Genomic DNA, 25,800 nt, shown 5'->3' on the forward strand with positions numbered 1-25,800 from the left:
TGCCAGCAGGGAGTGCAGAGTCCATTCCAGTGAGGAATCACCTGCACACAGATCCCCCCTGTCCCCTCACCAGGCAGGGTGGGCCAGAACTGTCACTACCCAAAAAAAAAAAATAGAACAAAAAAAAAAAAAAAGGCAGATTAAAAAATTAAAATGTGCTTTTGATACACGGAATGAAGTCAAATAAATACATTGATTTTTTTTTTCTTTTAAATGTCTAAATACATTTTTTTTTTATATCCTACACCCAAAGCTCTGTACATTTGGTTTGGTTTTTTTTTTTTTCTGTTCTGAAAAAAAAAAAAAATTTGAATTTCTGGTAGCAAGGAGAGGAGCAGAATAGAATAGACTCCCTCACTGACAAGATAGTGCAGATGCCCCACAGGAAAAGCACCCCATGCCCACTTTGCTAGAGAATGGTTCTGTTTGGATGCTCCAAACCCTCATCCCAGAGTCCACAGGGGAGACAGCGGGTGCTGGGTCCTGATTCTCTTCCTCCAATCTTCAGCCACTCCTGGAAACACGACTAGCTTTTGTCTGGAAAGGGGAAAAAAGGGAAAAAAAGGGGAAAAAAGGAAAAAAAAAGGTGGTGAGAGAGGAGTGAGTGGCATTTCTGAGCACTCCCACAGGCAGAGCTGCTCACTGAGAGCTTCACCCCCAGCCCTTGGTCAGGTGTCACTGTCACAATTCTCTGAAAAATCCCTTCCACAGGATTTCTGCTCCTGGGAAGCTGAGAAACCTCAGAGAAAAATGAAAACAATAATTATCTGATTGCTTCCCCTTTGGAATGTGTTTGCACATTGTTTATCCAACATGTGAATTGTTTTTACTTAATGACCAATCATGGTCAGGTTGTGTTGGACTCTGAGGATCACTCATGAGTTTTTCATTATTATCTTGTTAAACCTTCTAAAATCACCAAAATAATAGTGTGAAACCAGCGAGTCCATTTTTGGGTGGGTTTTGTCTGCCCTAAATGTCCCAGAAGGCCCTTCAATGAACAGAACTGGTTTTTATTCTTTTAATCCTGCCTGGCCTCTGTTTTTGGGTGGCCCAAGCAGTGGATTTTGTGCTCTGGGAATATCCACTTTGAAACACTGGAATTTTAAATCAGAATATCTCACTTGAACGCTGGAATTTTAAGTCAGAATATCCACTTTGAAACGGCGGGATTTTAAATCAAAATTTTGGGGTCCCACCTGAGTGCTGTCCTGAGGAGGCTGAGCCAGCCAGCCCCCGGCACCGCAGAACGCTGTAATCCTCCTCCACCTCCTGCACCTCCTCAACTGCTTTTTATTCCCTAAATTCTGCCTGGCCTCTGTTTTTGGGTAGCCCAAACTGTGGATTTTGTGCTCTGGGGGTGACTTTGGGGTCCCACCTGAGTGCTCTCCTGAGGAGGCTGAGCCAGCCAGCCCCTGGCGCCGCAGAACGCTGTAATCCTCCTCCACCTCCTGCAAAACAGCAACAGCCCCAAAACTCAACGGTTGAGATTTTCCATCTATTTGATAGAGATTATATGATATTTAATACTAATGCTACTACTACTACTGACAATAATAATAAATGATATTTAATAATAGTGTATTATGATATTTTTCACAGATTTGTAACGCGGATCTCTATTTACCAGGCACACGAAGAGGGTTTCAAACAGGAAAAGAGAATTTTCACCACTGCAAACACCCAACTGGAGTGAGCCCCCTCAACTCCTTCAGCAGCAGCTTCATTTGCATGCAATATTCTGATTTCAGTGAAATTCAAGGCTGGCTGCTGAGTGTTTCACAAAATAAACTTTCTGTAGTTATTCTATAAAGAGAATCCCTGTCCCATGCAAAAAAAATTTGGAATATATCTGGAAAATAATTTGGAATATATTGGAATAGAGTTGGAAAACAATTTGGAATATAGAGAGCCTGAAAGCCTCAATATTGGTCTGATATCCTCGGTGCAACTCAGAATCTTCATTTGACACCACGAGCAAATTATTACTATTATTATTGTTATTGTTATTGTATAAATATAAATATAAATATAAATATATAAATATAAATTATATTTAATATAATTTATATTATATTATAATATATATAATATATTATATTATATATAATTATATAATAATACTATATATTATAATAATATTATAATAATCGTTAAGTTATAATTATTTATATTATAATTCTATATTATATTATTATTATATATTATATATATAATTAATTATATTATATAATTTATATATTATATTATATTATATTACATTATATTACATTATATTATATATAGTTACATAATAATACTATATATAATAATATTATAATAATTGATACATTATAATTATAAATAATAATATTATTATATAATGTTAATATTATTATTAATAATAAATATTATTAATTAAAAATAACAATAAGAAAAACAATGTACATTTAGATAATAATAGTAATAGTAATACTAATAATAGTAATAGTAATAATAGTAAAAATAGTAATAGTAGTAGTAATAATAATAATAATTATTATTATTATTATTATTATTATTATTATTATTATTATTATTATTATTATTATTTTGAAATACCAATAAAAATCACAAAAGCCACGCACCTTGAGCTTCTCCAGGGCATCCTGGATGTTGTGGATGTACTGCATGAGCTGCACGCGGCTCTGCAGGGGCAGCTGGGGGCTGCCCAGGAAGGGACAGGGCTCCTGCAGGCCTGCCCAGCGCAGCTCCTCGGCCAAGGGCGAGCTGTCCCTGTCACACCGGGGCTCCCTGGGGGACAGCGGCTGCTGCTGCTGGGGACAGCCCAGCGCGGGCTGCCGGTGCGAGGTGCACTGCAGCACCAGGGCCGACACCTCCTCGTCCGTGGAGCTCTCCTGCACCGTTCCGTATCCATCGAGGATCAAATAATTTCCTGTGGGGACAGCGGGCATTGGGCCTTCAGGGGCTTTGAGGAGATCTTTAGAGGCAGAATGGGGAAGTCCCAAAGCCCATCTCCTGAGAAAACTCAAAGAATTTCCTGTGGGGACAGCAGGCATTGGGCCTTCAGGGGCTTTGAGGAGATCTTTAGAGGCAGAATGGGGAAGTCCCAAAGCCCATCTCCTGAGAAAACTCAAATAATTTCCTGTGGGGACAGCGGGCATTGGGCCTTCAGGGGCTTTGAGGAGATCTTTAGAGGCAGAATGGGGAAGTCCCAAAGCCCATCTCCTGAGAAAACTCAAAGAATTTCCTGTGGGGACAGCAGGCATTGGGCCTTCAGGGGCTTTGAGGAGATCTTTAGAGGCAGAATGGGGAAGTCCCAAAGCCCATCTCCTGAGAAAACTCAAATAATTTCCTGTGGGGACAGCGGGCATTGGGCCTTCAGGGGCTTTGAGGAGATCTTTAGAGGCAGAATGGGGAAGTCCCAAAGCCCATCTCCTGAGAAAACTCAAAGAATTTCCTGTGGGGACAGCGGGCATTGGGCCTTCAGGGGCTTTGAGGAGATCTTTAGAGGTAGAATGGGGAAGTCCCAAAGCCCATCTCCTGAGAAAACTCAAATAATTTCCTGTGGGGACAGCGGGCATTGGGCCTTCAGGGGCTTTGAGGAGATCTTTAGAGGTAGAATGGGGAAGTCCCAAAGCCCATCTCCTGAGAAAGCTCAAATAATTTCCTGTGGGGACAATGGGATTGGGGCTTCAGGGCTCAGGGGGCTTGAGGAGATCTTTAGAGGCAGAATGGGGACGTCCCACAGCCCATCTCCTAAAAAAAGTCAAATAACTTCCAGCAAAGACAAAGAGGTTTGATTCAACTGTCCCCAAAAAGCTTCAAGGCTCAGGGGGGTTTGAGCAGATTTTTAGTGGGGATATCCCACAACCCATCTCCTAAAAAAACAAGTCCCACAGCCCATCTATCTCCTAAGAAAAATCAATTCATTTTCTCCAGAGACAATGGAGTTTGACTCAACCATCCCCAAGAAGCTTCAGGGCTCAGGAGGGTTTGAGCAGATTTTTAGAGACAGAAATGGGGATGTCCCACAGCCCATCTCCTGAGAAAACTCCAATAATTTCCTGCAAAGACAATGGGTTTCAATTCAACCATCCCCAAAAAGCTTCAAGGCTCAGGGGGATTTGAGCAGATTTTTAGTGGGGATGTCCCACAGCCCATCTCCTAAAAAAAGGAGTCCTGCAGCCCATCTCCTGAGAAAAATCAAATAATTTCCAGCAGAAACAGAGGGGTTTGATTCAACTGTCCCCAAGAAGCATCAGGGCTCAGGGGGTTTGAGCAGATTTTTAGTAGGGATGTCCCAGAACCCATCTCCTGAGAAAAATCAAATTATTTCCTGAAAAGACAATGGGTTTCAATTCAACCGTCCCCAAAAAGCTTCAAGGCTCAGGGGGATTTGAGCAGATTTTTAGTGGGGATGTCCCACAGCCCATCTCCTAAGAAAAGAAGTCCCACAGCCCATCTCCTGAGAAAAACTAAATAATTTTCAGCAGAAACAGAGGGGTTTGATTCAACTGTCCCCAAGAAGCTTCAGGGCTCAGGGGGGTTTGAATAGATTTTTAGAGACAGAAATGGGGATGTCCCACATCTGATTTTTCTCCTGAGAAAAGCCAAATAATTTCAAATAATTTTAAATAAATGGTGTTTGACTCAACTACCCACAAGAATCTTCAGGGCTCAGGAGGGTTTGAGCAGATTTTAAAAGATAAAAGTGAGGCTGTCCCACAGCCCATCTCCTGAGAAAAACCAAATAATTTCCAGCAGAAACAGAGGGGTTTGATTCAACTGTCCCCAAGAAACATCAGGCCTCAGGGTTTGAGCAGATTTTTAGTGGGGATGTCCCAGAGCCCATCTCCTGAGAAAAGAAGTCCCATTTGTGAACCCTCCAAGATCAGTGGTGCTGTCAGACTCAGCGGGTTCTGAACAGGTTCAGAGATCAGGGATGGTTTTTATACTGTATATTTTAAAAAAACCATAATTAAATGGCCAGCACCTGGACTCAATGATCCTTCTGGCTCCTCTCCAGCTCAGGATATTCTGTGAGCTCATCACCTCCCTTCCTGCCTGCCCAAAATCTCTGTTTTTATAATAATATCTGAAAATCCTATTCCTGCACCCATGCTTTTAGATGGGTGAGGTTTAAAGCAGAGCCTGTTGATACACTAAAAAATAATTACAGACAGAAAATGCTTTCACAACCTGCACCCAGACACAGGAATCTATTTAATGAATTTCTCCATAACAGCACAGGCAAAGCCAGCACAGGGGACTCAGAATTGACTAAAAACAGATCCATCTCATTTTGATGTCCCCATACAGCTAAAAAAGTAAACAGTGGAAGAGGTGACAAATAAATTAGATGCTTCAAGTTGTTGGCTCAGTTTTAATAATTCAAAATGTCTCGGGGAGAAAAATTATTTGCACTATGTATTTGGAAAGCAGCATTGGGGCAGTCATAAATTGGCTTATCCACATGGATATAATCCAATTTTTAAATAAGAGCATATTTATGGAAAAGAGACTTCTGTGGGGCTGTTAGTGCTGAATCCACCTGATAGCAGCTGCTTCTACTAGAAAATGCACAGAGACAAACCTCAGTTTCTCTACTAAGTTTGGTGTTCTCAGGATTTGTAAATAATTTGTAGCTGTCAATAATTTGAAGCCGTCAAATAGTCCATGAGCAGCAACAACAATAAATATAATAAAATAATAAACTTTTCAGAGGTTCAGAGTGTGGTAAGGTTACAGGAGGCTATTACAGTGTAAAATGAAAGTTGTGGGTTTCTTTCCTGAAGCTTGATTAGGAAAAGGGCCTTAAAAAGGGCTTTGATTGCAGGGAAAACCTTTAGGGAGTAGAGAGATGAAATTGTCCAGGCTACCCAAAATCCAGGGCCTGGCAATTCCAGTTGTCACAGGGACAACTGTGTCAGCTTCTCCTGTAGCACATGAAGAATGAACCAGCTCTGTGTTTCTTTCCTGAAGCTTGATCAGGAAAAGAGCTTTAAGAAGGGCTTTGACTGCAGGGAAAACCTTTAGGGAGTAGAGAGATGAAGTGGTCCAGGCCAGCCACAGTCGAGGGCTTGGCAATTCCAGTTGTCACAGGGTGCATCCTGTGTCCCCCAGCCCTTCAGTTTCTCCATGAAGAATGAACCAGGTGCTGTTTGCACAGGGCTAAAATGACTTGGTGAGAGCTGGGAGCTGATGTCCCACCCCAGACAAACAAACAGTGAAGTTAAACAGACCTGGCCAGGCCATCACCTGTCACAGACATCTTTTCAGGAAAAATGTTCTCCTTAGGATTTTTTTTCCTCCTGAGAAGCTGGGAGGCCTCAGGAACAAAATGCAAACAATGGTTATCTGCTGCTGTGGAATGCAACAGGTGCATCTGGGATTGGTCTCATGTGGTTGTTTCTAATTAATGGCCAATCACAGTCAGCTGGCTCAGACAGAGAGCTGAGCCACAAACTTTTGTTATCATTCCTTCCTATTCTATTCTTAGCCAGCCTTCTGATGAAACCTTTTCTTCTATTCTTTTAGTATAGTTTTAATGTAATATATATGATAAAGTAATAAATCAAGCCTTCTGAAACATGGAGTCAGATCCTCGTCTCTTCCCTCATCCTCAGACCCCTGTGATCACTTGTCACACTCACCCCCTGCAGGAGTGCCCCAGGCTCACCTGAGATCCGAATTTGCACCTCCTCCTCCTCCTCCTCTTCCTCGTCCTCCTCCTCCTCCTTCCTGCCCAGCAGCTCGCCGCCCTCGCCGGGGTTCTCGTCGCTGTGAGCCTCCCGAGCATCGAAGAAATGCTCCCCGCTCTCGTCAGCCCCCAGCCCCTCCAGCTCCGAGCTGGAGCCCTCCAGGTTCGTGCTGTCCATGGGCAGGGCGGCCCTGGCAGGGGGCTCGGTGCCCAGCAGCTGCAGGGCATCCCCCGAGGCCGGGCACCGCGCTGCAGTCCGGGCGCCGTGCCTCTCCTCCTCCCCAGTTCTGCCCAGGGCTCTGTCCTCTGCAGCCTGCTGGGATCTGCTCTCAGGGTTTGGAGTTTGCTGCTGCTCGGCGCCACTCTCTGTCTGGGCTTCCTGGGACACGTTCCTGAACCTGGGCAGGCGCTGTCTGTCCTCCAGGGTGCCCTTCTCAGCCAGGCCCAGCTGCTGCACCAAGAGCTGCTTCAGCAGCCCCACTGCAAGGACAGGCAAGGGTCAGGTGGGAGGGACAGGATTTGGGCTCAAAGTGACCAAAATAACTCAAATTTTGACCCTACAAAGGAGCTCAGAGCTGTGGTTATAGCAGGGGATTCCTACTTTGGGCTCAAATTGCCCAAATAACTCAATTTAGACCTTGCACAGGAACTCGGAGCTGTGGTTAGAGCAGGAGATTCCCACTTTGGGCTCAAAGTGACCAAATAACTCAAATTTTGACCCTACAAAGGAGCTCAGAGCTGTGGTTACTGCAGAGGATTTCCACTTTGGGTTCAAAGTGACCAAATAACTCAAATTTTGACCCTACAAAGGAGCTCAGAGCTGTGGTTCCAGCAGAGGATTCCCGCTTTGGGCTCAAAGTGACCAAATAACTCGAATTTTGACCCTGCACAGGAGCTCAGAGCTGTGGTTATAGCAGGGGATTTGCACCTCAAGGAAATTGCGAATATTCCGCTCAGGTTTGAAATGACAGCAAAAAAACAAAGGGGAAAAAATCTAAGAAGGGGGGTTTGAGCAGGTTTTAAGAGACAGAAGTGGGGATGTCTTATAGCCCATCTCCTGAGTAAAACCAAATAATTTCCTGCAAAAACAAAGGGGTTTGGTTCAACCGTCCCCAAAAAGCTTCAGGGCTCAGGGGGTTTGAGCAGATTTTTAGTGGGGATATCCCAGAGCCCATCTCCTGAGAAAAGAAGTCCCACAGCCCATCTATCTCCTGAGAAAAACCATTTGTGAACACTCCAAAGATCAGTGGTGCTGTCAGACTCAGCGGGTTCTGAACAGGTTCAGAGATCAGGGATGGTTTTTACACTGTATATTAAAAAAAAAAACATAATTAAATGGACAGCAGCTGGACTCAATGATCCTTCTGGCTCCTCTCCAGCTCAGGATATTCTGTGAGCTCATCACCTCCCTTCCTGCCTGCCCAAAATCTCTGTTTTTATAATAATATCTGGAAATCCTGCTCCTGCACTAATGGCACCCGACAAACACAGGCAAAGCTCACAGAGCACAGAAGGGATTAAAGCAGACACAAAGGTCACTCTCTGACAGAGATCTGACTCCTTGCTCGGGGTAGGAAAAACAGGGATAAAAATAAATGTATTGAAGGCCTCACTGTCCTGTTTTACCTTACAACATGTCAGGACAAGTTGCATCTCCTTGGAGAAAACCAAGGAAATTGTTTCCAAAAATGATCCTGAGTTTCACCCTGCACAGGAGCTCAGAGCTGTGGTTAGAGTAGGGGATCCCCACCTCAAGGAAATTGGGAATATTCCACTCAGGTTTGAAATGACAGCAAAAAAAAAAAAAAAAAAAAAAAAAAGGAAAAAAATCTAAGAAACATTTTTTCCCTAAAATTCAATGCAAATTTATGCCTGGTTGAACTTCAACCCACATTCCTTTAGCTCCCAAATTATCCCAAGCAAACACTTCATAATAGGGACATATTGTTCCAAACAAAAACGTGCTGCTGTCAAGAGCCCCAGATTGTTCCTCCTCACCACAAAATGCTCCTGCAACACCCAAAAAAAGCTGTGATGTCACACAGCAGAGCTGTCACTCAGCTCAGGCTCTTGTCACAATGTTGGAGAGCTGCTCTTTTAACTCTCAGCACTCAGGAGATGCTGAAGGGTCACTAAAATTGTCCTTACACACCCCCAGACTGAGATTATTTTAGTTCTGGTCTCTTAAAACAAGTACCAAGAATATCTGGGCAATATTCAGAACTGGAAAAGAACTTTAAATCCTCTGAGAAGGAGAATCAATGGAATTAAAGCTCTGAGATAACTCTGAGAACTGTCATTGCTTGGACAGAGGGATGGAAAAGGCAATTGGGGCCAAGGATGAGAGAGTTCTGCATTTTGGTAAAAGCAAATATTGCACAGACTCTTCCCTCCAAGTACAGCTGAGGGACTTTGTGTCCCTTCCAGAGTTGCCAAGGACAGATCTGTGCATTAATGAATTCATTGAAATTTTAGGGAGTTATATTTAGGAGTTGCACTGCCAGAGCTGATCCAGCAGGTTGCAGAGCCCTGCATTCCTCCTCTGAAAGGAGAGCAGAAGAAATTATAAAAAAACTTAAAAAGAATCTCAAACAATGATTTGTCCATCAGGAAAACTTCTCAACACACACAAGTGTTGATCTAATTAAAGCAAATTAAACTCAGGAAATCTGAGCCTGGGCTTTGGATATAAGTGAGCTGAACAATTTGCAGAATTTTACAGAAAATAAAAAGGAAAATTGCATTCTGCAACACAAGCAAGCTCTCCAGTTCTGCTCCAGTGCTGCAGGAATAAGGCCAGGGCTGAGTGCCTTGCCTTTAAAAACTGCTGACCAGCAATGGCACTGTGCACTGAGTTCTGCAATATAATTTTGCCATCAGAGCACTCCATGGATGGTAGAAATCCATGATCAGCCTCGTTTGATACAGAAAACGCCAGAAAAACCAGGAGATGCCTGAATCCCAGGGAAGGGAGAGTGCATGAATCCACAACTCCTGGCTGCCACATCCCTTTTGTGTGAAACCCAGCCCAGGGGGATGGAAAATGGATGGAAATTGCAGGTGCAGGGGGGTACTCACAGTTCCTCAGGGCATCCCGTGCCCACTGCCCCTCTGGCACCGAGGCTGAGCTGCAGCCAGAGGAGTCCTTGAGTGCCAGCTCTGCCTGCTGCCCCTTCTCAAACTGCCCCTCAGCCCCCAGCAGCCCCTCCACCTTGGCCTTCTCGGACATGATGGGCGAGGAGGACTGAGGGTTCAGTATCAAGGGAGACTCCAGGCCCAGATCTTTATCTGGAGGACAGAAAACAAAAATTCAGGTGAAACAACAATGGTAAAACTGCAGAAAATTCCACTCTGGAAACACTAAGATTCTTCAGCTACAAGGCCAGTTCTTGCCAGGGTTTATAAATCAGATGGGAATAGTAAAAGATGCATTTCCAAGAGGTTCAGCATCACTTCTCTGAATGACTTATAAAGAAATCATCCCTTTCCAGAACAATCTCAAAGCTGCCCCAGGATCCCCAATCCCCCAGGACTATGGCTGAGCACATCAGCACTCCCTGGAGCAAATCTCCTGTTCCTTTTCCCTGAATTCCTGCTTTACCTGGGCTCTGCAGGCTGCTGGCAGGAATGTCATGCTGCTCCTTGAGCTTCTGCTGCTCCTCTTCCTCACGCTCCTCTCTGCAGGGAGGGAAGCACAAACACATCCTCTCAGTCAGCCTCATCTGCAGCACAATCCATGCTTTGCAGGGCAGTTTTTAAACAGGAAAAGGTGTGCTGGAGAAGGAAAAATCAGCTTTTCTTCCTCCTGCAGCTTTGACTTACTCGCCAGGGCCTGACTGAGGCAGTGGGATCACTCTCCTGCTGCTCCCCATCTTCACAGTTCCTGCCATCTGAGCTATAAGGTCCTGCCAGCTGCAGCAGAAACAGCAAATAAAACCATGCAGCAAGTGAGGCAGAATGAGCATTTCTCTATTTAATCCTCTTAAACCCAGCTGATATTATCATTGCTTTTTTTTTACCAAAAAGAAATGTCTTTTTTTTTTTTTAAGTTCTGTTACACTCAGTCCCCTCAGGAACAGCCTGAAATCACCACAGGTGAAAGCTCGGCTCACCTGGATGCTCTTCAGCAGACAGAAATGATAGACAGGACCTTATCACTTGTCAGATCAAGCAGTTAATTGATATATAAATACATGAAAAAGCATTATTTCACACATCACTGAAGGGTACAGATGCAACAACAGGCATGTATCCCATAAACACATCTGTGCCTGGGTATTCTTTAGGAGAAAAGAGTTTCTCCCAATGAAGCTTTCAGCCATGGAATCCAATTCCTGCACTGGGGTGTTTGTGATGCCAGAATGTAAATCTGCCAAGATCTCTGGTGCTGCATGAAGATGCAGGATTATTTCTGTGGCTGATCTGGCAGTCAGGCCCAAAAAACCAGAATTTTAAGGGTAAATAAAAACATTTTGGAGGTCAGGACAGTCTGGAGTGAGCCAGCTGGGAGGGACTATCCGCAGATGCTTACAGAGACCACAAGACCTACAACTTACAGAGACCACAAGACTCCAGCTGAATTTAGAGAAGGAACTCAGGGAATTCATGGGGTAAAAGGTCTCTGAGGTACAACAAAGCCAGCAGCAGCTGGAATTTGCCCAGAACTTACACATTCTTCTCTGAGACAGTCTGTGCCACCAGCTCGTAGATGTGAGCCCCCGTCGCCGACATGGAGATGACAAAGAAAGCTTTGTTATCTGCACCAACACAGAAAAGGGAACTGAAACTTCCCAAAAATTCACAAATTCACTTCTCACTTCCCCAAAATTCCTACATAACCCCAGCCCAAAGCAAGGAAAAAGTCCTTGAGATAACTTTCCAACACTAATACAAAAACACTGACCTTGTCCTATCAAAATGTGCCTTCAAAGGGAAAAAACCCATTTTGAAAAAGCTCCATTTCTCCTCTTTTTCCTCCTAATAATTTCCAAAGTGCTTTTCCTCTAACACAATCAGAGTACTTTCATTTAGAAGTCTATTTAAAACTCAAGCAAATGCCTATTACTGATGCAAAGAAGTTAAACAGCTCATCCATACTAAGCACGATGTTGGACAACCAAGAATTAAGCCTACGCAGTTTTCCATGTTCTGCTCTGCGAATCTACACAAAATCATCTTCCTCAACTGAGCTAATCTTTATTTTTGGCTTCTCTTTTTGCTTCCTCAGTGGGCTGCACTGACCTGTGGCCACCTGGCGAACCAGCACAGTGTTGAGTTTGATGATGGGGCTGAAGGTGTGCTTGCTGTCAGCTGTGGATGCCAGGATCTTGCTGTGGCACTTCAGCACCAGTTTGTCATCTTGTTTCTGCAGCAGCACCAGGATGTCCTCCAGCAGCAGAGTGTACAGATCTGCCCAGAATGCAAAAAAAAAAAGAGAAAAAAAAAAGCCCAGAATGAGTTAAAAGATGAAAGCAGAAAGCTGCATTTCTGATTACTCATGCAGAGGCAGCAATCAGTGCTGTGCCATTCCAGGCAAAGCTTGCAAATCTTCCTGGTGAAAACTCCAGCAGAAAGCTACAGATGGAGCTGGATCAGCTCATGACTGACTGCTGTGTCCCTGCACGGCCCTAATGATACTCCAGCACTTTTCACAATTGACAAGAATAATTTAATCAGCTCAGAGGAGCACACAGGCATTATTAGAGGTGGCACAAGAAGCGTAATTGGGAGCTGCAGCAGAGCTTTTCCCTGCTCTCCTTCCCAGCAAACTCAGGCAGAGCCAGGGGATGGGGGATGGCCCAGACTCACCGATGGTTTTGTCACGATTCACCTTCCAGGTCAAGGGCCCTTCATGGAGCATTTTTCTCTTTGTTAGATCCAGGTTCTGTCACCAGAGGAAAGAAAATAAAATTAAAATTTCCATGGAAGCAAGTCATGATAAAACACAGGAATGCCAGAAGGACTCCAGTTTGGAGCTAAGCAGCTAAACCCAGAAACACAGAGCAGGGAACACAAAATCCTGTCAGAGATGCTGTTTATCACTTTTCCTCTTCCTCTGCTCTTTTCCACACGCCAAGTGCCACAGAGTGGGGAATTCTGCCACCAAGTCAAGCTCCTGGGGCACTGGGATGTCACCTGTTTCCTAGGAGGAGTTTTTCCAATCCCCCACACTCAGCTCCAGCATTACAACTGATTAATGCTGCAGCACTCGATTTGCAAGTCAAGTGTGCCTACAAATTATTTACAAATCATCCCCCTGATCTGACAGGCTTTGTAATGTCAATGGATTCTTCAGGCACTTCAGTGCCTGTGACATTTAGATCTGCAGGCAAGCAGAAGTGACAATTTTCACAATTCATCCCTTCCAAGTCTCAGAGTCTGCAATCAATGACAGCGAGATTTTGGAGCTGCCAAAAGTTCTTCCTTCCCTTGCTCAATGCTTGCAGGTTTATTTGGGGAAGGATACATGACACAGTTTTATAGAAAAGTTGGGGTTTTTTTAATTCACACTGACTTTGAGGGAGATGGGGAATAAACCAGCAGGTGACCAGCTTCCAACAAAACTGCAAAGATTTACAGGAGACATGGAAAAGAATATTTTTAATACTGGACTTCAGGTTTTATTTGGCTGTGTGGAACTCAGACATTTTTGTACAAGCTCTCCTTTTAAAGCCATTTCCATTGTTACACCTCAGGGCTCTCCAAGGCCTCCCCAGCTCCAACAGCACCACTAAGAGATGCACTCACATGAGATAAATACCCACAATAATCTCATTATCCATCAGATATCTCTTCTGGGATACAGTGCTTGAGCTTGCAGGCCATAAAGGTTTGTTGCACAGAGCTGACAAGCTCCATCAGCACCATGATGTGCAGAACTGAGCTGTTAGAGCCACAGCAATCTTCAGGAAGGTGGCAAAACTCACATTTCTGAGACTAAATTGTTTTCATTTTCAAACAGAAATATTTATCTCCAAAGAGCACTCGAGTGTGCACCAGGAGAAGCACAAAGTGAACACAAACTCCATTCAAACTGGATTTAATGCTCCCACTCACCCTGAACTCATCCATCATGGGATCCTCGGACTGCTTCAAGTAGGAGAGGTCGAGTCTCCGCTGATAATCCTCCAGGTGCTGCAGGAAATGCAAGGAAATGTCAGAACTGCCCAGGGTGGAGTGCAGGAAATGCAAGAAATTGTCACTTGGAGCAGCAGAAATACCCAGAGTGCAGGAAATGCAAAGAAATGTCACTGGGAGCACCAAAAAATGCCCAGAGTGCAGGAAATGCAAGGAAATGTCACTGGGAGCAGCAGAACTGCCCAGAGTGCAGGAAATGCAAGGAAATGTCAGAACTGCCCAGGGTGGAGTGCAGGAAATGCAAGGAAATATCACTTGGAGCAGCAGAAATACCCAGAGTCCAGAAATACAAGGAAATGTCAGAACTGCCCAGGGTGGAGTGCAGGAAATGCAAGGAAATGTCACTGGGAGCACCAAAAAATGCCCAGAGTGCAGGAAATGCAAGGAAATGTCACTTGGAGCAGCAGAACTGCCCAGAGTGCAGGAAATGCAAGGAAATGTCAGAACTGCCCAGAGTGCAGGAAATGCAAGGAAATGTCACTTGGAGCAGCAAAACTGGAAAGAATGCAGGAAATGCAAGGAAATGTCACTGGGAGCAGCAGAACTGCCCAGAATGGAGTGCAGGAAATGCAAGGAAATGTCACTTGGAGCAGGAGAACTGTCCAGAGTGCAGGAAATGCAAGGAAATGTCACTTGGAGCAGGAGAACTGTCCAGAGTGCAGGAAATGCAAGGAAATGTCACTGGGAGCAGCAAAACTGCCCAGAATGGAGTGCAGGAAATGCAAGGAAATGTCACTTGGAGCAGGAGAACTGCCCAGAGTGCAGCTGCCCTGCTGTGCCCAGCCCTGGGTGCTCACCCTGGCCCCTCACCTGTTTGTTCTCTGACTCTTTGACCGCCTGGTTCACGTGGTTGAGGATCTGGCGACAGTGATCTGCTGCTTTCTTGACTTTCTCCTTCTCCTCAGGCAGCTCTGCAAGAACAACACAAAGCGGGACAGTGCTCCCAGCCAGGCCTGCATTTTGTCCTCAAACTGGACAAAAAGGAGTTAAACTCACAGAGGAGTCACCAACAAAAGCACTGCAATAATGATAAAAATGAGATTTGTCAGGAGAGAATTGATTGTGACCTGCACATCATTACACACACTGCAATTGTTCCTCTCCCTTTTTTGGGGCCTTGTGACAACTACTCACAATAATCGGAGAGACCTAAAATCCTTATAAAATCCTTATAAAATCCTCACTAAGAGTGCAGGCACAGGTGAACCCATCAATTCTCCCCAGCAGCAGCAGCAGGCACGCTGAGAATTCACTTAACAGGAACATCACCCAGTACATCAAAGATAATGGAGTATCACATGCTCTCCTAATTAGGATTAGAGGGAACTTGTAGCTGCAGTCTATTTTTATGAGTAATGAAATTACCCTGCAGCAGGTATCAGATAGTAAAGCTGGGAAGGCATTTTGTGCTGTTATTTATCACATTTTTACCTGTTGTGCTGGAAGTATCTTTCAGTGTAACAGATCCTAATTAAACCCCACCCTCTGCAAGAGCATGGGGACGTTCTGTGCTGCTTTAGAGGTTTGATAGAGTCACTTATTTCACACTGAATGTCCTTTTTATTTTCCTTAGGAGGAACCAACACTGGTTTTTTATTTTTATTATTATTTTTACACCTCCTGTGCAGACAGCAGCAGTGAGGTCGCAATGCAAACCGAGACACATAAAATTAAAGTGTTATTTAACAGATTTACCTAAAAAACCTGCTGAGATGGGTGTCTGTCACAGACATCTTTTATGAAAAATCCTTTCCTTAGGATTTTTCCTCCTAAGAAGCTGAGAAGCCTCAGGAACAAAATGTAAACAATGGTTATCTGCTGCTGTGGAATGCAACAGGTGCATCTGTGATTGGTCTTATGTGGTTGTTTCTAATTAATGGCCAATCACAGTCAGCGGGCTCGGACAGAGAGCCGAGCCACAAACCTTTGTTATCATTCTCTCTTTTTCTATTCTTAGCCAGCCTTCTGATGAAACTTTTTCTTCTATTCTTTTAGTATAGTTTTAATTAATATATATCATAAAATAATAAATCAAGCCTTCTGAAACATGGAGTCAGATCCTCATCTCTTCCCTCATCCTCAGACCCCTGTGAACACCATCACAGGTGCCCAAACCCCAGTGGCAAAGCTTTACCTGTGTATTTAGCAATGTTATCCAGCAGAAGGGGGTATTTTGTCAACCTCTGCATCTCTGTGGGGATGATATCCTTGAGCTGCAGCCGCCGGCACAGGGGATTGCTCTCGGCATCCTAAATTCCAACAGCACAATATCTGCATTTGTCATTTTTATTAAGGCCATAATTACCTGAATGCACAACATCTATTCATCACTTAAACATCTATTACTTCACTTTCCAGTAATTAAATACAAGACAAGAGATGCCAAGATCTATCACTCAGACAACGCATCCCCTCTCCATCTGCAATTACCCAGAGGAAAAGCTCATCACAGCAGCAGTGCCTTCCTCCCCTCATTACTCCCCATGGGCATGGGCCCATCCCCAATCCATCTCAGTCAGCAGCTCCCAGGGAACACATCACTTTGGGCTTTCACAGCGCAGCAAAACTCGGGATATTTGTCAAGATAATCTGCCCTGTACTCCCAGAGCTCCTCCCAGGCTGTGCTAATGGAGATAATGTTCTGCAAATGCCACATGGACCCAAATCCCACCCCTGGCAGGCAGAGCAGCTGTGCAGCATCTGCCTCCTGCTCCTGGCACTCTGCCCAATGGGATTTGGGATCCTGGGGCAGCAGGAATCTCAGGGGAGATGGCATCTCCTGCCTGGGACACGGTGCTGCCCTGCATTCCATCCGTGCTGCCCAGAACTGAGGGCTCCTCCCTGCAGAAACCACCAGGAGAGATAAATACAGTGCTGGACGTGGTGCTCAGATGAAGGCATTGTTAGGCATGATGCCATTAATTAATGCAATTAATTATCAGAATTTTATCTAGGAGGATTCATTGGGCTGTGCTGAGGTTACTCCAAGCCTGGCGGAGAAAACTCAAAAGCCTGGTGGAGAGAACTCAGAGCTTAGGGGAAAAAACTCAGATTTTGGTGAAAAACTCAAAGCCTGGTGGAAACCACAAAAGCTTGATGAAAAACTCAAAACCTGGTAGAGAAAACTCAAAAGCCTGGTGAAAAACACAAAGGCTGGAGGAGAAAACTCAAAGCCTGTTGGAGAAAATTCAAAGCCTGATGGAGGCAACTCAAAGCTTGGTGGAGAAAAGTCAAAAACCCAGTGGAGAAACTGAGAGCTTAGGTTGAAAAAACTCAAAGTTTGGTGAAAAACTCAAGGCCTGGTGGAGGAAACTCAAAAGCCTGGTGGAGAAAAACTCAAAAGCCTGGTGGAGAAACTGAGAACTTACACTCAGAGTTTGGTGAAAAACTCAAGGCCTGGTGGAGAAAAACTCAAAACCTGATGGTGAAAAACTCAAACCCTGGGGGTGAAAAACTCAAAGCTTGGAGAAGAAAACTCAAAGCCTGGTGAGAAACTCCAAGCCCTGAGGCAAACCCACCTGCACGAAGGTCTGGAAGCGCGAGTCCTTCTTCTGGCGGGACTTGATGACCTCCAGAGCAAAGGGCTGGTTGCTGCAGAAGGTGGCAGTGGCAAGTTTCAGCTTCTCCTCTGCTGCTCCACTAAACTGTGCCAGAAAGCCAAAAAAGCCAAGTTTAGACAGGCTGGAGCTCGGCACGAGGCACCCTCAGCAGGCAGAGCCACACGGGACTAGGGTCACCAGGGAACAAAGGAATTATTGACAAAAATGAGGAGGCATTTCTGCCCTGGTTTAAGGGTTTGTCTTCCCAAACTCTTCAGTTCTCCTGAATCCAGCCCTCCCACATCACAGAATCCCAGCCTGGTCTGGGTTCAAAGGGTTTTTAAAGCTCATCCCCATCATGGGCCAGGACATCCTTGAACACTTCCAGGACTGGGGCAGTCAAATCACTCCATAAAGATCTCAAAAGTGAAGCCTGCAGCAGCACTACAAACTCCAAATTTATACATTCTAAGATTAGAAATCAGTATATTTCTGATTTTTTTAAACTGCACCGCAGGCAACACCAGGCTCACACTTCACTGTTACCGAAATAAATCGTGCCACTACATTTCTCAAAATCCCACTCTCACCTTTATGTACCCAAAGTACCTTTCTGTTCTACCCACACATCTTTAGGATATTATTCTTGTGCCTTAAATGACTCCTATTCCAGTCAGATGAAAATCCTCTGAGCTCCTCCTGCTTTCCTTCCCCCCTCATCCTCCAGCTCTGTTTTGGCTCCAGGACTCACAGCCCCTTCAGTTCCCATTGCTGGGAATTACCTCCTCCAACCTCTGGCTCTGTTGGTCATTCCATGACATAACTTTTTCAAATATAAGAAATATTAAAAGAATTTTACCCAGGAAAGCAAATCTTCCCCAATTTGGCCAATGACAGAAGTCTCGTTCCGTTTTCGGACAGATTTCATCTGATCGTTCAGTGCAACTTAAAAACAAGGGAAAAAAAAGGTAAATTTTATTAATAGTGGTCAAAATGTTGGCTTAATTTCCAGCATTTAACATAAAAGCTGTTCTAGGAGATCAGATTTGAAATAATTTTAATTAGCTAATAAACAGCATCCTGCAACTTAATAAATTTAGGATATCTAATGAAATGTGATGTAACTCCTCAGCACTTGTGTCTCACCTGGCTTCAAAGGACCCTTAAGAACCATTCCAAACTCATCTTTTCTGAGGCTCAATATCATTTTTCTATCAACAGGAATAATTAGGAAGCCAGAAAACCACACAACTGATGATTCAGCGGCTGAAATTCCTACTGTGAGCAGTCCTGTCCCTAAACAACAAGGAAGGGCCACCCTTCACCAATAGACATAAATCTTTATAAATCTGTTTTCTGCTCTCCTCAGGAACAGTTGTACCATCTCAAACCCTGGCCCATAAAGCTCACTGCTCTTTTATCAAGCATGAATCAACACAGATAAGGAAAAGGAACACTGGACACACAATTCCTTATCAAAATATCTTTGTGAATCAGAAACGGAAAAAGTGAGAGCAAAAGCAAGCCCAGCAAAGTGTCCTAAAGAATTCTGCTCCATCTCAAATATTGGGTGAAGCTGCCTCATGTTCCACCACCCTTCAGAAACAAAAAGACATCAATCTTTATAAATCTGTTTTCTGCTCTCCTCAGGAGCAGTTGTACCAGCTCAAACCCTGGCTCATAAAGCTCATTGCTCTTTTATCAAGCATGAATCAACACAGATAAGGAACACTGGACACATGATTCCTTATCAAAATATCTTTGTGAATCAGAGGTGGAGTAAGTGTGAACAAAATCAAGCCCAGGGCAGTGTTGAAGAATTCCTGAAGAATTCTGCTCCATCTCAAATATTGGGTAAAGCTGCCTCATGTTCCACCACCCTTCAGAAACAAAAAGACATCAATCTTTATAAATCTGTTTTCTGCTCTCCTCAGGAGCAGTTGTACCAGCTCAAACCCTGGCTCATAAAGCTCATTGCTCTTTTATCAAGCATGAATCAACACAGATAAGGAACACTGGACACATGATTCCTTATCAAAATATCTTTGTGAATCAGAGGTGGAACAAGTGTGAACAAAATCAAGCCCAGGGCAGTGTTGAAAAAATCCTGAAGAATTCTGCTCTATCTCAAGCACTGGGCGAAGCTGCCTCATATTCCAGGGTCCCTTTGCTTCAATTTTTCAGCCACTGGAAGCCCAAATTGCAGCGTCCAGCTGCTCCTACCGTGCAGCCCAAGGATGTCCTCGAGGTTGGAGAAGATTTTCCTCTTGTCACTGGAGCTGAGGATGCCCTCCCTGGTGACCCTCTGGTAGAAGACGTTGTGCAGGACCTTCAGCGTGCGCACGTGGGCTCGCTCCGTGTAGAACAGCTCTGGGGACACGGGGAGAGCAGGATGTGTCACAGGGCAGCTCAGAGCAGGGCCCCCAGCAGCATCTCCCTCCCTGGTCCATATCCCAGGCCCTGCTGTAATTCCATGTTTGGAAAATTCCATCGTTTACCCCAAACAAACAGCTCTGAGCTCACAAATCCATGCAGGGGCTTCTGTTGAAGTTTGGAGCAGCATTTCCATCGCCTGCTTGCCAAAAAACCAAGCTTTTCTTGTTGTCTTTAATAGAACATATTAAAAACCTGGCTTTTCAGCGCCTTAATATTTAATAACCACTTGATATTGTTTATTTCTCCTCTAAAGACTGGATCAATCTCACCTCAGGTCATTTCTCACTGGATCAATCTCACCTCAGGTTATTTCCGAGTAACAAGTATGAGTTTCACAGAACAAAAAGTTCTACAATTCTCCAGCCATCATTTCACAAAAAAAAAAAAAAAAACCCTAATTGTAAATTTTTAAGAACCTCAAAGCTCCAGGGGGAGGTTTTTCAGCTCTGAGCTTGGCCAGGTAGGACAGAACCCCCATCTCACCATTTATCACTTCCTGACGTTTGATTTCGTAGGGTTTGAGCCCCATCAGCACCTCCCTGCTCACGAGCTGCTGCCAGTTGGGAGGGTCCGTGTCCATGTCGAAGTCATAGAGCTCATCCTCACTCTGCACATCTGCAAAGCCAACACTGTCCATCCTGATGGGAGGAGAAAAAAAGAATTAATTCCCATTTCAGAGAAAAGCTGAGTACATCAATCAGCTTTATGAACACACTGTCCCTGCCAGCTGGGGGCTGTTTGATGCCTGAACCTCTGGGCACATTCTCTAATTTTGCCCTTTCCAGATTGACTGTTCTGACAGTGTTTTCATAACCCTCCTTTTAATGACAAAGATCAAATCATTTGCAGTCAGTTAGCAAGGCAGTGAAAAGGGCAGGTTACAGTTTCTTGCCTCAGTCTATCTGCAGGTACAGAACCAACAGCAACACAGGTTGAAAAGGAAAATAGGGATTTCTCTACTCCCTAACCCAACTGCCATCCATTCAAATCAGTGCATACAGCAATCATTCCACTCCACTCACAGATCAAAGGGGTATTTTTGCATCTGATTCACTCCACCTGCCCTACAAATGGCTGCAGTGTCTGATTTCGTGTGTTCTTAAAGAAAAGAGACCATGCAGACAACGGTGCTGCCTCAGAACAAAGAGCACTGCTGCATTCTGCTTCATAACCATCTGAAATCCAAACAAACTCACTCAAGTTCAAACATTTCTAAGCACACTCACTTGCGAAAAGGCTTTGGTGTTCCCATGTCAACCATCCTGCAAGGAAGGAAAGGAATCATTAGGGAGCTTCTCCCTGCTCAGAATGACTTCAGAATGGAGGTCTGAGCTCCAAGGCAGAGCATTCTGTCCCCTTTCCTGACAGTTTTCTATCACAGCAGAGACAAAACCAAAGTTTCCTAATTCTACCAAGAATATTTAACACAAAGAATGTCACTATCATTTTACGCACTAAATTCCAGCAGCCACTGTCACAATGACAAAGGTCACTCAACAATTTTATTTTCCAACCCATTCCAAGCTTTCCTGACTCTCTCCCAAGGCTCCCCCAAGCAGCCAGAGTTACCTCTCAGCCTCTCCCTCCTCCTCCTGCAGGTTTTCCAGAGGAGATGGGAACTCAAAGGTGTTGTTGGGAGTGCGGGGGGTGCCATCCATGGACTCGCTGGCAGGCGGGGCTTCCCCAGGCTGCTTCACACCTGGACACAGCAGAAATGTGAAAGGTGAGGAACCCAGTTAGAGGACACCAGAGAACCTCCCAGCCTCTCCAGAGCCTCCTGATTCCAGCTTCAGAGCTGGAGCAACTCCATTCCCAGGGCGGTGAGAACAAATCTCAGAGACAAAAGCTTCTGCTGGGCTTTTCCTGTTGGATGATCCAATGCCACACTGGCAGAACCCACTAACAACCCCTGCTGCTCGTGGGAAGATTCCCTAATTGAGGAAAGCCATTAAGGTGAGGAAGAGCAGCTCCAATGACATCAAAGCATTGCCTAATTAGCCCAGCTCGTTGCACCAGCGCTCTGCGCATCCTGCTCACAGCACACAACCTTTACCCACTCTTCATTCCACCCTACCTGCGTCACTGTCCTTGCTGCCCTCTGGGGAGGCAAAGGGCCCCATGGCCAGGGGGGACATGGGGTTGGCAGGGGCATAGGGGGCATCGGTGCCATCGCTGGAGGAGCCGCTCTGCCGCGCCTTGCTGCACTCGGGGGGCTCGGGGCTCACAGAGGAGGCTGTGGGCGAGTGCTTGGGGTGCCTGGGCTTCTGCATCTCCATGGCCCTGCCAACTGCACAGAGAGAACCATCACCCTGCTGAAAACACCCCTGCAGCGATGAGAGAAGCAGCAGTGCAGGGCCAAACGGGTTTGTGCGCCTTCGAAGCTGGGGTTTAATAAGAAGAAGTTTAAAATCACCCAATTCTACTGAAAAAATCATTAAATTGTGCTGAAAATCACTCAATCCTGCTGAAAATCACTCAATCTTACTGAAAAATCACTCAATCTTACTGAAAATCACTCAGTCCTGCTGAAAAGCACTCAATTCTACTGAAAATCACTCAGTCCTACTGAAAATCACTCAATCTTAATGAAAAACACTCACTTCTAGAGAAAATCACTCGATCTTACTGAAAATCACACAATCCTACTGAAAATCACTCAGTCCTAACAAAACCCACTCAATTCTAATGAAAATCACTCAGTCTTGCTGAAAATCACTCAGTCCTGCTGAAAATCACTCAATTCTACTGAAAATCACTCAGTCCTAATGACAATCACTCAATTCTAATGAAAATCACTCAGTTCTACTGAAAATCACTCAATCTTAATGAAAAACACTCACTTCTAGAGAAAATCACTCGATCTTACTGAAAAACACACAATCCTACTGAAAATCACTCAGTCCTAACAAAACCCACTCAATTCTAATGAAAATCACTCAGTCCTGCTGAAAATCACTCAGTCTTACTGAAAAATCACTCAATCTTACTGAAAATCACTCAGTCCTGCTGAAAATCACTCAGTCCTACTGAAAATCACTCCGTCCTGCTGAAAAATCACTCAGTCTCAGGCCAAAATGCCTCAATCCTACCCCAAAATGCCTCAATCCCAGCCCAAAATTCCATCCCACAGCCCCTCAGGGTGAGACAGGGCTGGAAGGGAACTGAGACAAGTGGGGTACAAGTTGTGAGGACTAGAATTGGGTGAGGCAGGATGGGTGGGATGAGGTTTAGGGGGAGAGAGGGATCCTGGCAGGGATTTTGAAGGCAGCAGGGATTTTCTGTGGCTCTCAGGGCACAGGGGTGACATACTGGCACTGCTGTCGTGTCTGCTTGGTCGCCTTGGGGGCCCCAGGATGTTGGGGAAGCCTCTCCTCTTCCCTTTCTCCTCTCCCTCTTTCTCTTTCTTGATGCTTTGCTGCAGAAAAAAGAAAAGCAAACTCATCACTCACTGCTCCAAATCCAGCTGTTTACTGAGATTTTAATTAGTTCTTCAAGGGAGAGGACACAAAGCTTCAAAAGGGTTTCACACTGTTTCACCTTTTTGGTTAGTGCAGAACTGCTTGAAATTCTCTTAATGTTTCAAAGGAAGCTGAAATGCTGATGAAAATAAGTAGCTACTGTGACCAGATACACCCCCATGCTGTGGGAGACAAGGGATCACACCCACAGGGATGAAGTTTTGGTGGAAATATTCATTATATAATTGGAAAAGTGGGGGTGGAAAGGAGAAGAGCTCTTCTGCTTCACCAGCCAGGAGGGTTTGAGTAAATTTCTCCAGAACAAAGTGAAGTAAACAAGGCAACAGCTTTAATGAGAGCCTCCTGTGGGTTCAAGGTTGTGTTGTATGAAATATTCCTCACCCAAAGTTTTAATAACAGCCAAAACAAGGTGAATCAGAGATAAAACAAATCATTCCAATTATTTCCAACTCACTCCTCTACCAACAGATGCAGAACCCAATTTCAGCTCTTAGGTTTGCTGTGCAGCTCAGCAACCCCAGATCCTCTTGAAACACAAAAATCACACCCATTTTTAACTTTTTTAATTGTTTCCCTGCAAAACTGGGGTTTGGATTGCACACAAATCCTCTGTGGCCATGGCAGCAATACCTTGATCTTTGGCAGGAACCCAATCCTGCCCCGTTTCTGCTCCAGGTTCCGAGGCTCCTTCACTTTCACTCCCAGGTGTTTCATGTAGGTGAGGATCACATATTGCATCGTGGAGCTGCCAAACACAGAGAAAACCAGGGAGCTTTAAGAGGAAAATATTGGGAAAATACATTGAGGCAATAAAATTAAGGCCAAGAGCCAAGGCTCTGTCGAGAAGTTCATTTTTATATTAAAGTGATGAAATGAAGGGAAATAAATTCCCACAGGTAATGGGAAGGCTCAGGCAACAGCAGAATTTATAATTTTTTAATTTAAAAATATTTTTATTATAATTTATTATTAATTTATTATTTATTAATTTTTTTCTTACTTATTTTCATTATTTATAGGGGGTTTTGGGTTTTTTTAAAATTATGGAGTAAATAAAGATGGAATATATGGATAGGGAGGCCCTGGCACAGGTGCCCAGAGAAGCTCCTGGATCCCTGGAAGTGCCAAAGGCCAGGTTGAAGCACCTGGAATAGTGGAAGTTGTCCCTACCCATGGCTGAGGTTGAAATTAAATCATCTTTAAGGTCCCTCACAATCCATATCATTCCATGATAAAAGGCACAGAAGCCCAGGAGGTGAAAATACAATTTTGAGAATTACACAGAAGGTCCTAAAATTCTACACTAAAACCATATTTGATGCCACATTATAGCTTTGAGTTATGGTAGAAATAACAGTAAAAGGTGACTGCAAAAAGGAGGAAAAGCTGCTCAGATAAAAACTGAACAGGACAAGGCACACACAGAAAATAAATGTTAGAGCAGATGGACGCAGTTACAACACAAAACAAAAATAAACACAAACTCTCAGTGACAGTAATTTTTAAGATGTGAAACACAGGCAGCAAACATCAGCAGAGAAGAGGCTGGTGCTCTGAATTTCAATGGTTTGTGCCAGGGGATTCAGGAGTTTGCAGAACAGCCAGGAGAGGGCTGTCGCGCTCCATCCGCACACACAGCCCGAGCTCCCCAGCTCCCATTACCTCTTGTCTTCCTCCAGAGGCTGAGATGTCATCCTAAAAACAAGAAAGGCTTTTAAAATTAAGCTCAAAACCCAATTAACACCCGGTCCCATCCACCCAGAGCATCACTAGTTGTGTTGAAGCGTCCTTTAGAATGTTCAGCAGTCCCAGCAGGGGGAAAAAAATAAAATCAAGAATCAAAAGTGAAGGTACAGCTGTGGAAATTAGATTCAGCCCACATTAAAAAGGGGAAAATAGGTTGTGAAGCTGTTGTTTCTGCAGGAAAATGGCTCTGATCTAATAATGCACAGCTGACAATAGAAGCATTGCCTGTAATATTTCACAGCAGCCTCCTGGACAAAACAGCTTCCCCTTCTCTCCTGATCCCTCCATTCCATCCTGAGCTTTCCCTTCCCTTCCTTCCCCAGCCTCCCCTTCCATTCCCTCCCCTTCCCTTCCCTTCCCTTCCCTTCCCTTCCCTTCCCTTCCCTTCCCTTCCCTTCCCTTCCCTTCCCTTCCCTTCCCTTCCCTTCCCTTCCCTTCCCTTCCCTTCCCTTCCCTTCCCTTCCCCTTTTTCCTTTTTCCTTTTTCCTTTTCCTTTTTCCTTCCAGCTGCCACCACCCCAACAAACACTCCAACTACACACAGTGACACCAAACCCCACTCCCCAATTCCTCCATCCCTGTTTTCCCAGCACTTAAGGTTATTTTTCTTCCCCCCATTGTCCTGTTTGGTGTCACTTACAGGACCTCCTCGATTTTGGCCAGGATCTGCTCTGCACAGCTCCTCTCCTTCTCCACGGCGTTGCGGTCGCGGAGCCGCTCTGCGTCCAGCCTGCTCAGCTCCCCCTCGGCCAGGGTCAGCCCCATGCTCCTCTTCTGCCTGC

General features: G+C 44.7%; 1 protein-coding gene across 2 annotated transcripts in view; it reads right to left on the reverse strand.

Annotated features, from left to right (window-relative positions):
* Positions 1-260: 260 nt before the first annotated feature.
* ARHGEF12 (Rho guanine nucleotide exchange factor 12) overlaps positions 261-25,800 on the reverse strand; it is an 87,549-nt gene continuing 62,009 nt past the window's right edge. For both annotated transcript variants that reach the window (XM_058818943.1, XM_058818942.1), the window contains 24 exons: positions 25,659-25,796; positions 24,936-24,968; positions 23,904-24,018; positions 23,104-23,209; positions 21,869-22,081; positions 21,364-21,493; positions 21,021-21,056; positions 20,278-20,432; positions 19,582-19,728; positions 18,218-18,303; positions 17,338-17,463; positions 15,954-16,068; positions 14,630-14,730; positions 13,739-13,816; positions 12,491-12,566; positions 11,924-12,091; positions 11,352-11,439; positions 10,505-10,594; positions 10,284-10,360; positions 9,761-9,970; positions 6,662-7,162; positions 2,607-2,914; positions 1,379-1,451; positions 261-537 (listed from right to left, as the gene is read on the reverse strand). In XM_058818943.1, coding sequence (XP_058674926.1) covers positions 527-537; positions 1,379-1,451; positions 2,607-2,914; positions 6,662-7,162; positions 9,761-9,970; positions 10,284-10,360; positions 10,505-10,594; positions 11,352-11,439; positions 11,924-12,091; positions 12,491-12,566; positions 13,739-13,816; positions 14,630-14,730; positions 15,954-16,068; positions 17,338-17,463; positions 18,218-18,303; positions 19,582-19,728; positions 20,278-20,432; positions 21,021-21,056; positions 21,364-21,493; positions 21,869-22,081; positions 23,104-23,209; positions 23,904-24,018; positions 24,936-24,968; positions 25,659-25,796 — 3,181 coding nt within the window. In that variant the 3' untranslated portion in view covers positions 261-526. The remainder of the gene's footprint in view (positions 538-1,378; positions 1,452-2,606; positions 2,915-6,661; positions 7,163-9,760; positions 9,971-10,283; positions 10,361-10,504; positions 10,595-11,351; positions 11,440-11,923; positions 12,092-12,490; positions 12,567-13,738; positions 13,817-14,629; positions 14,731-15,953; positions 16,069-17,337; positions 17,464-18,217; positions 18,304-19,581; positions 19,729-20,277; positions 20,433-21,020; positions 21,057-21,363; positions 21,494-21,868; positions 22,082-23,103; positions 23,210-23,903; positions 24,019-24,935; positions 24,969-25,658; positions 25,797-25,800) is intronic.

Source organism: Ammospiza caudacuta, chromosome 23, assembly GCF_027887145.1.
Source record: "Ammospiza caudacuta isolate bAmmCau1 chromosome 23, bAmmCau1.pri, whole genome shotgun sequence".
Lineage (NCBI taxonomy): Eukaryota > Metazoa > Chordata > Aves > Passeriformes > Passerellidae > Ammospiza > Ammospiza caudacuta.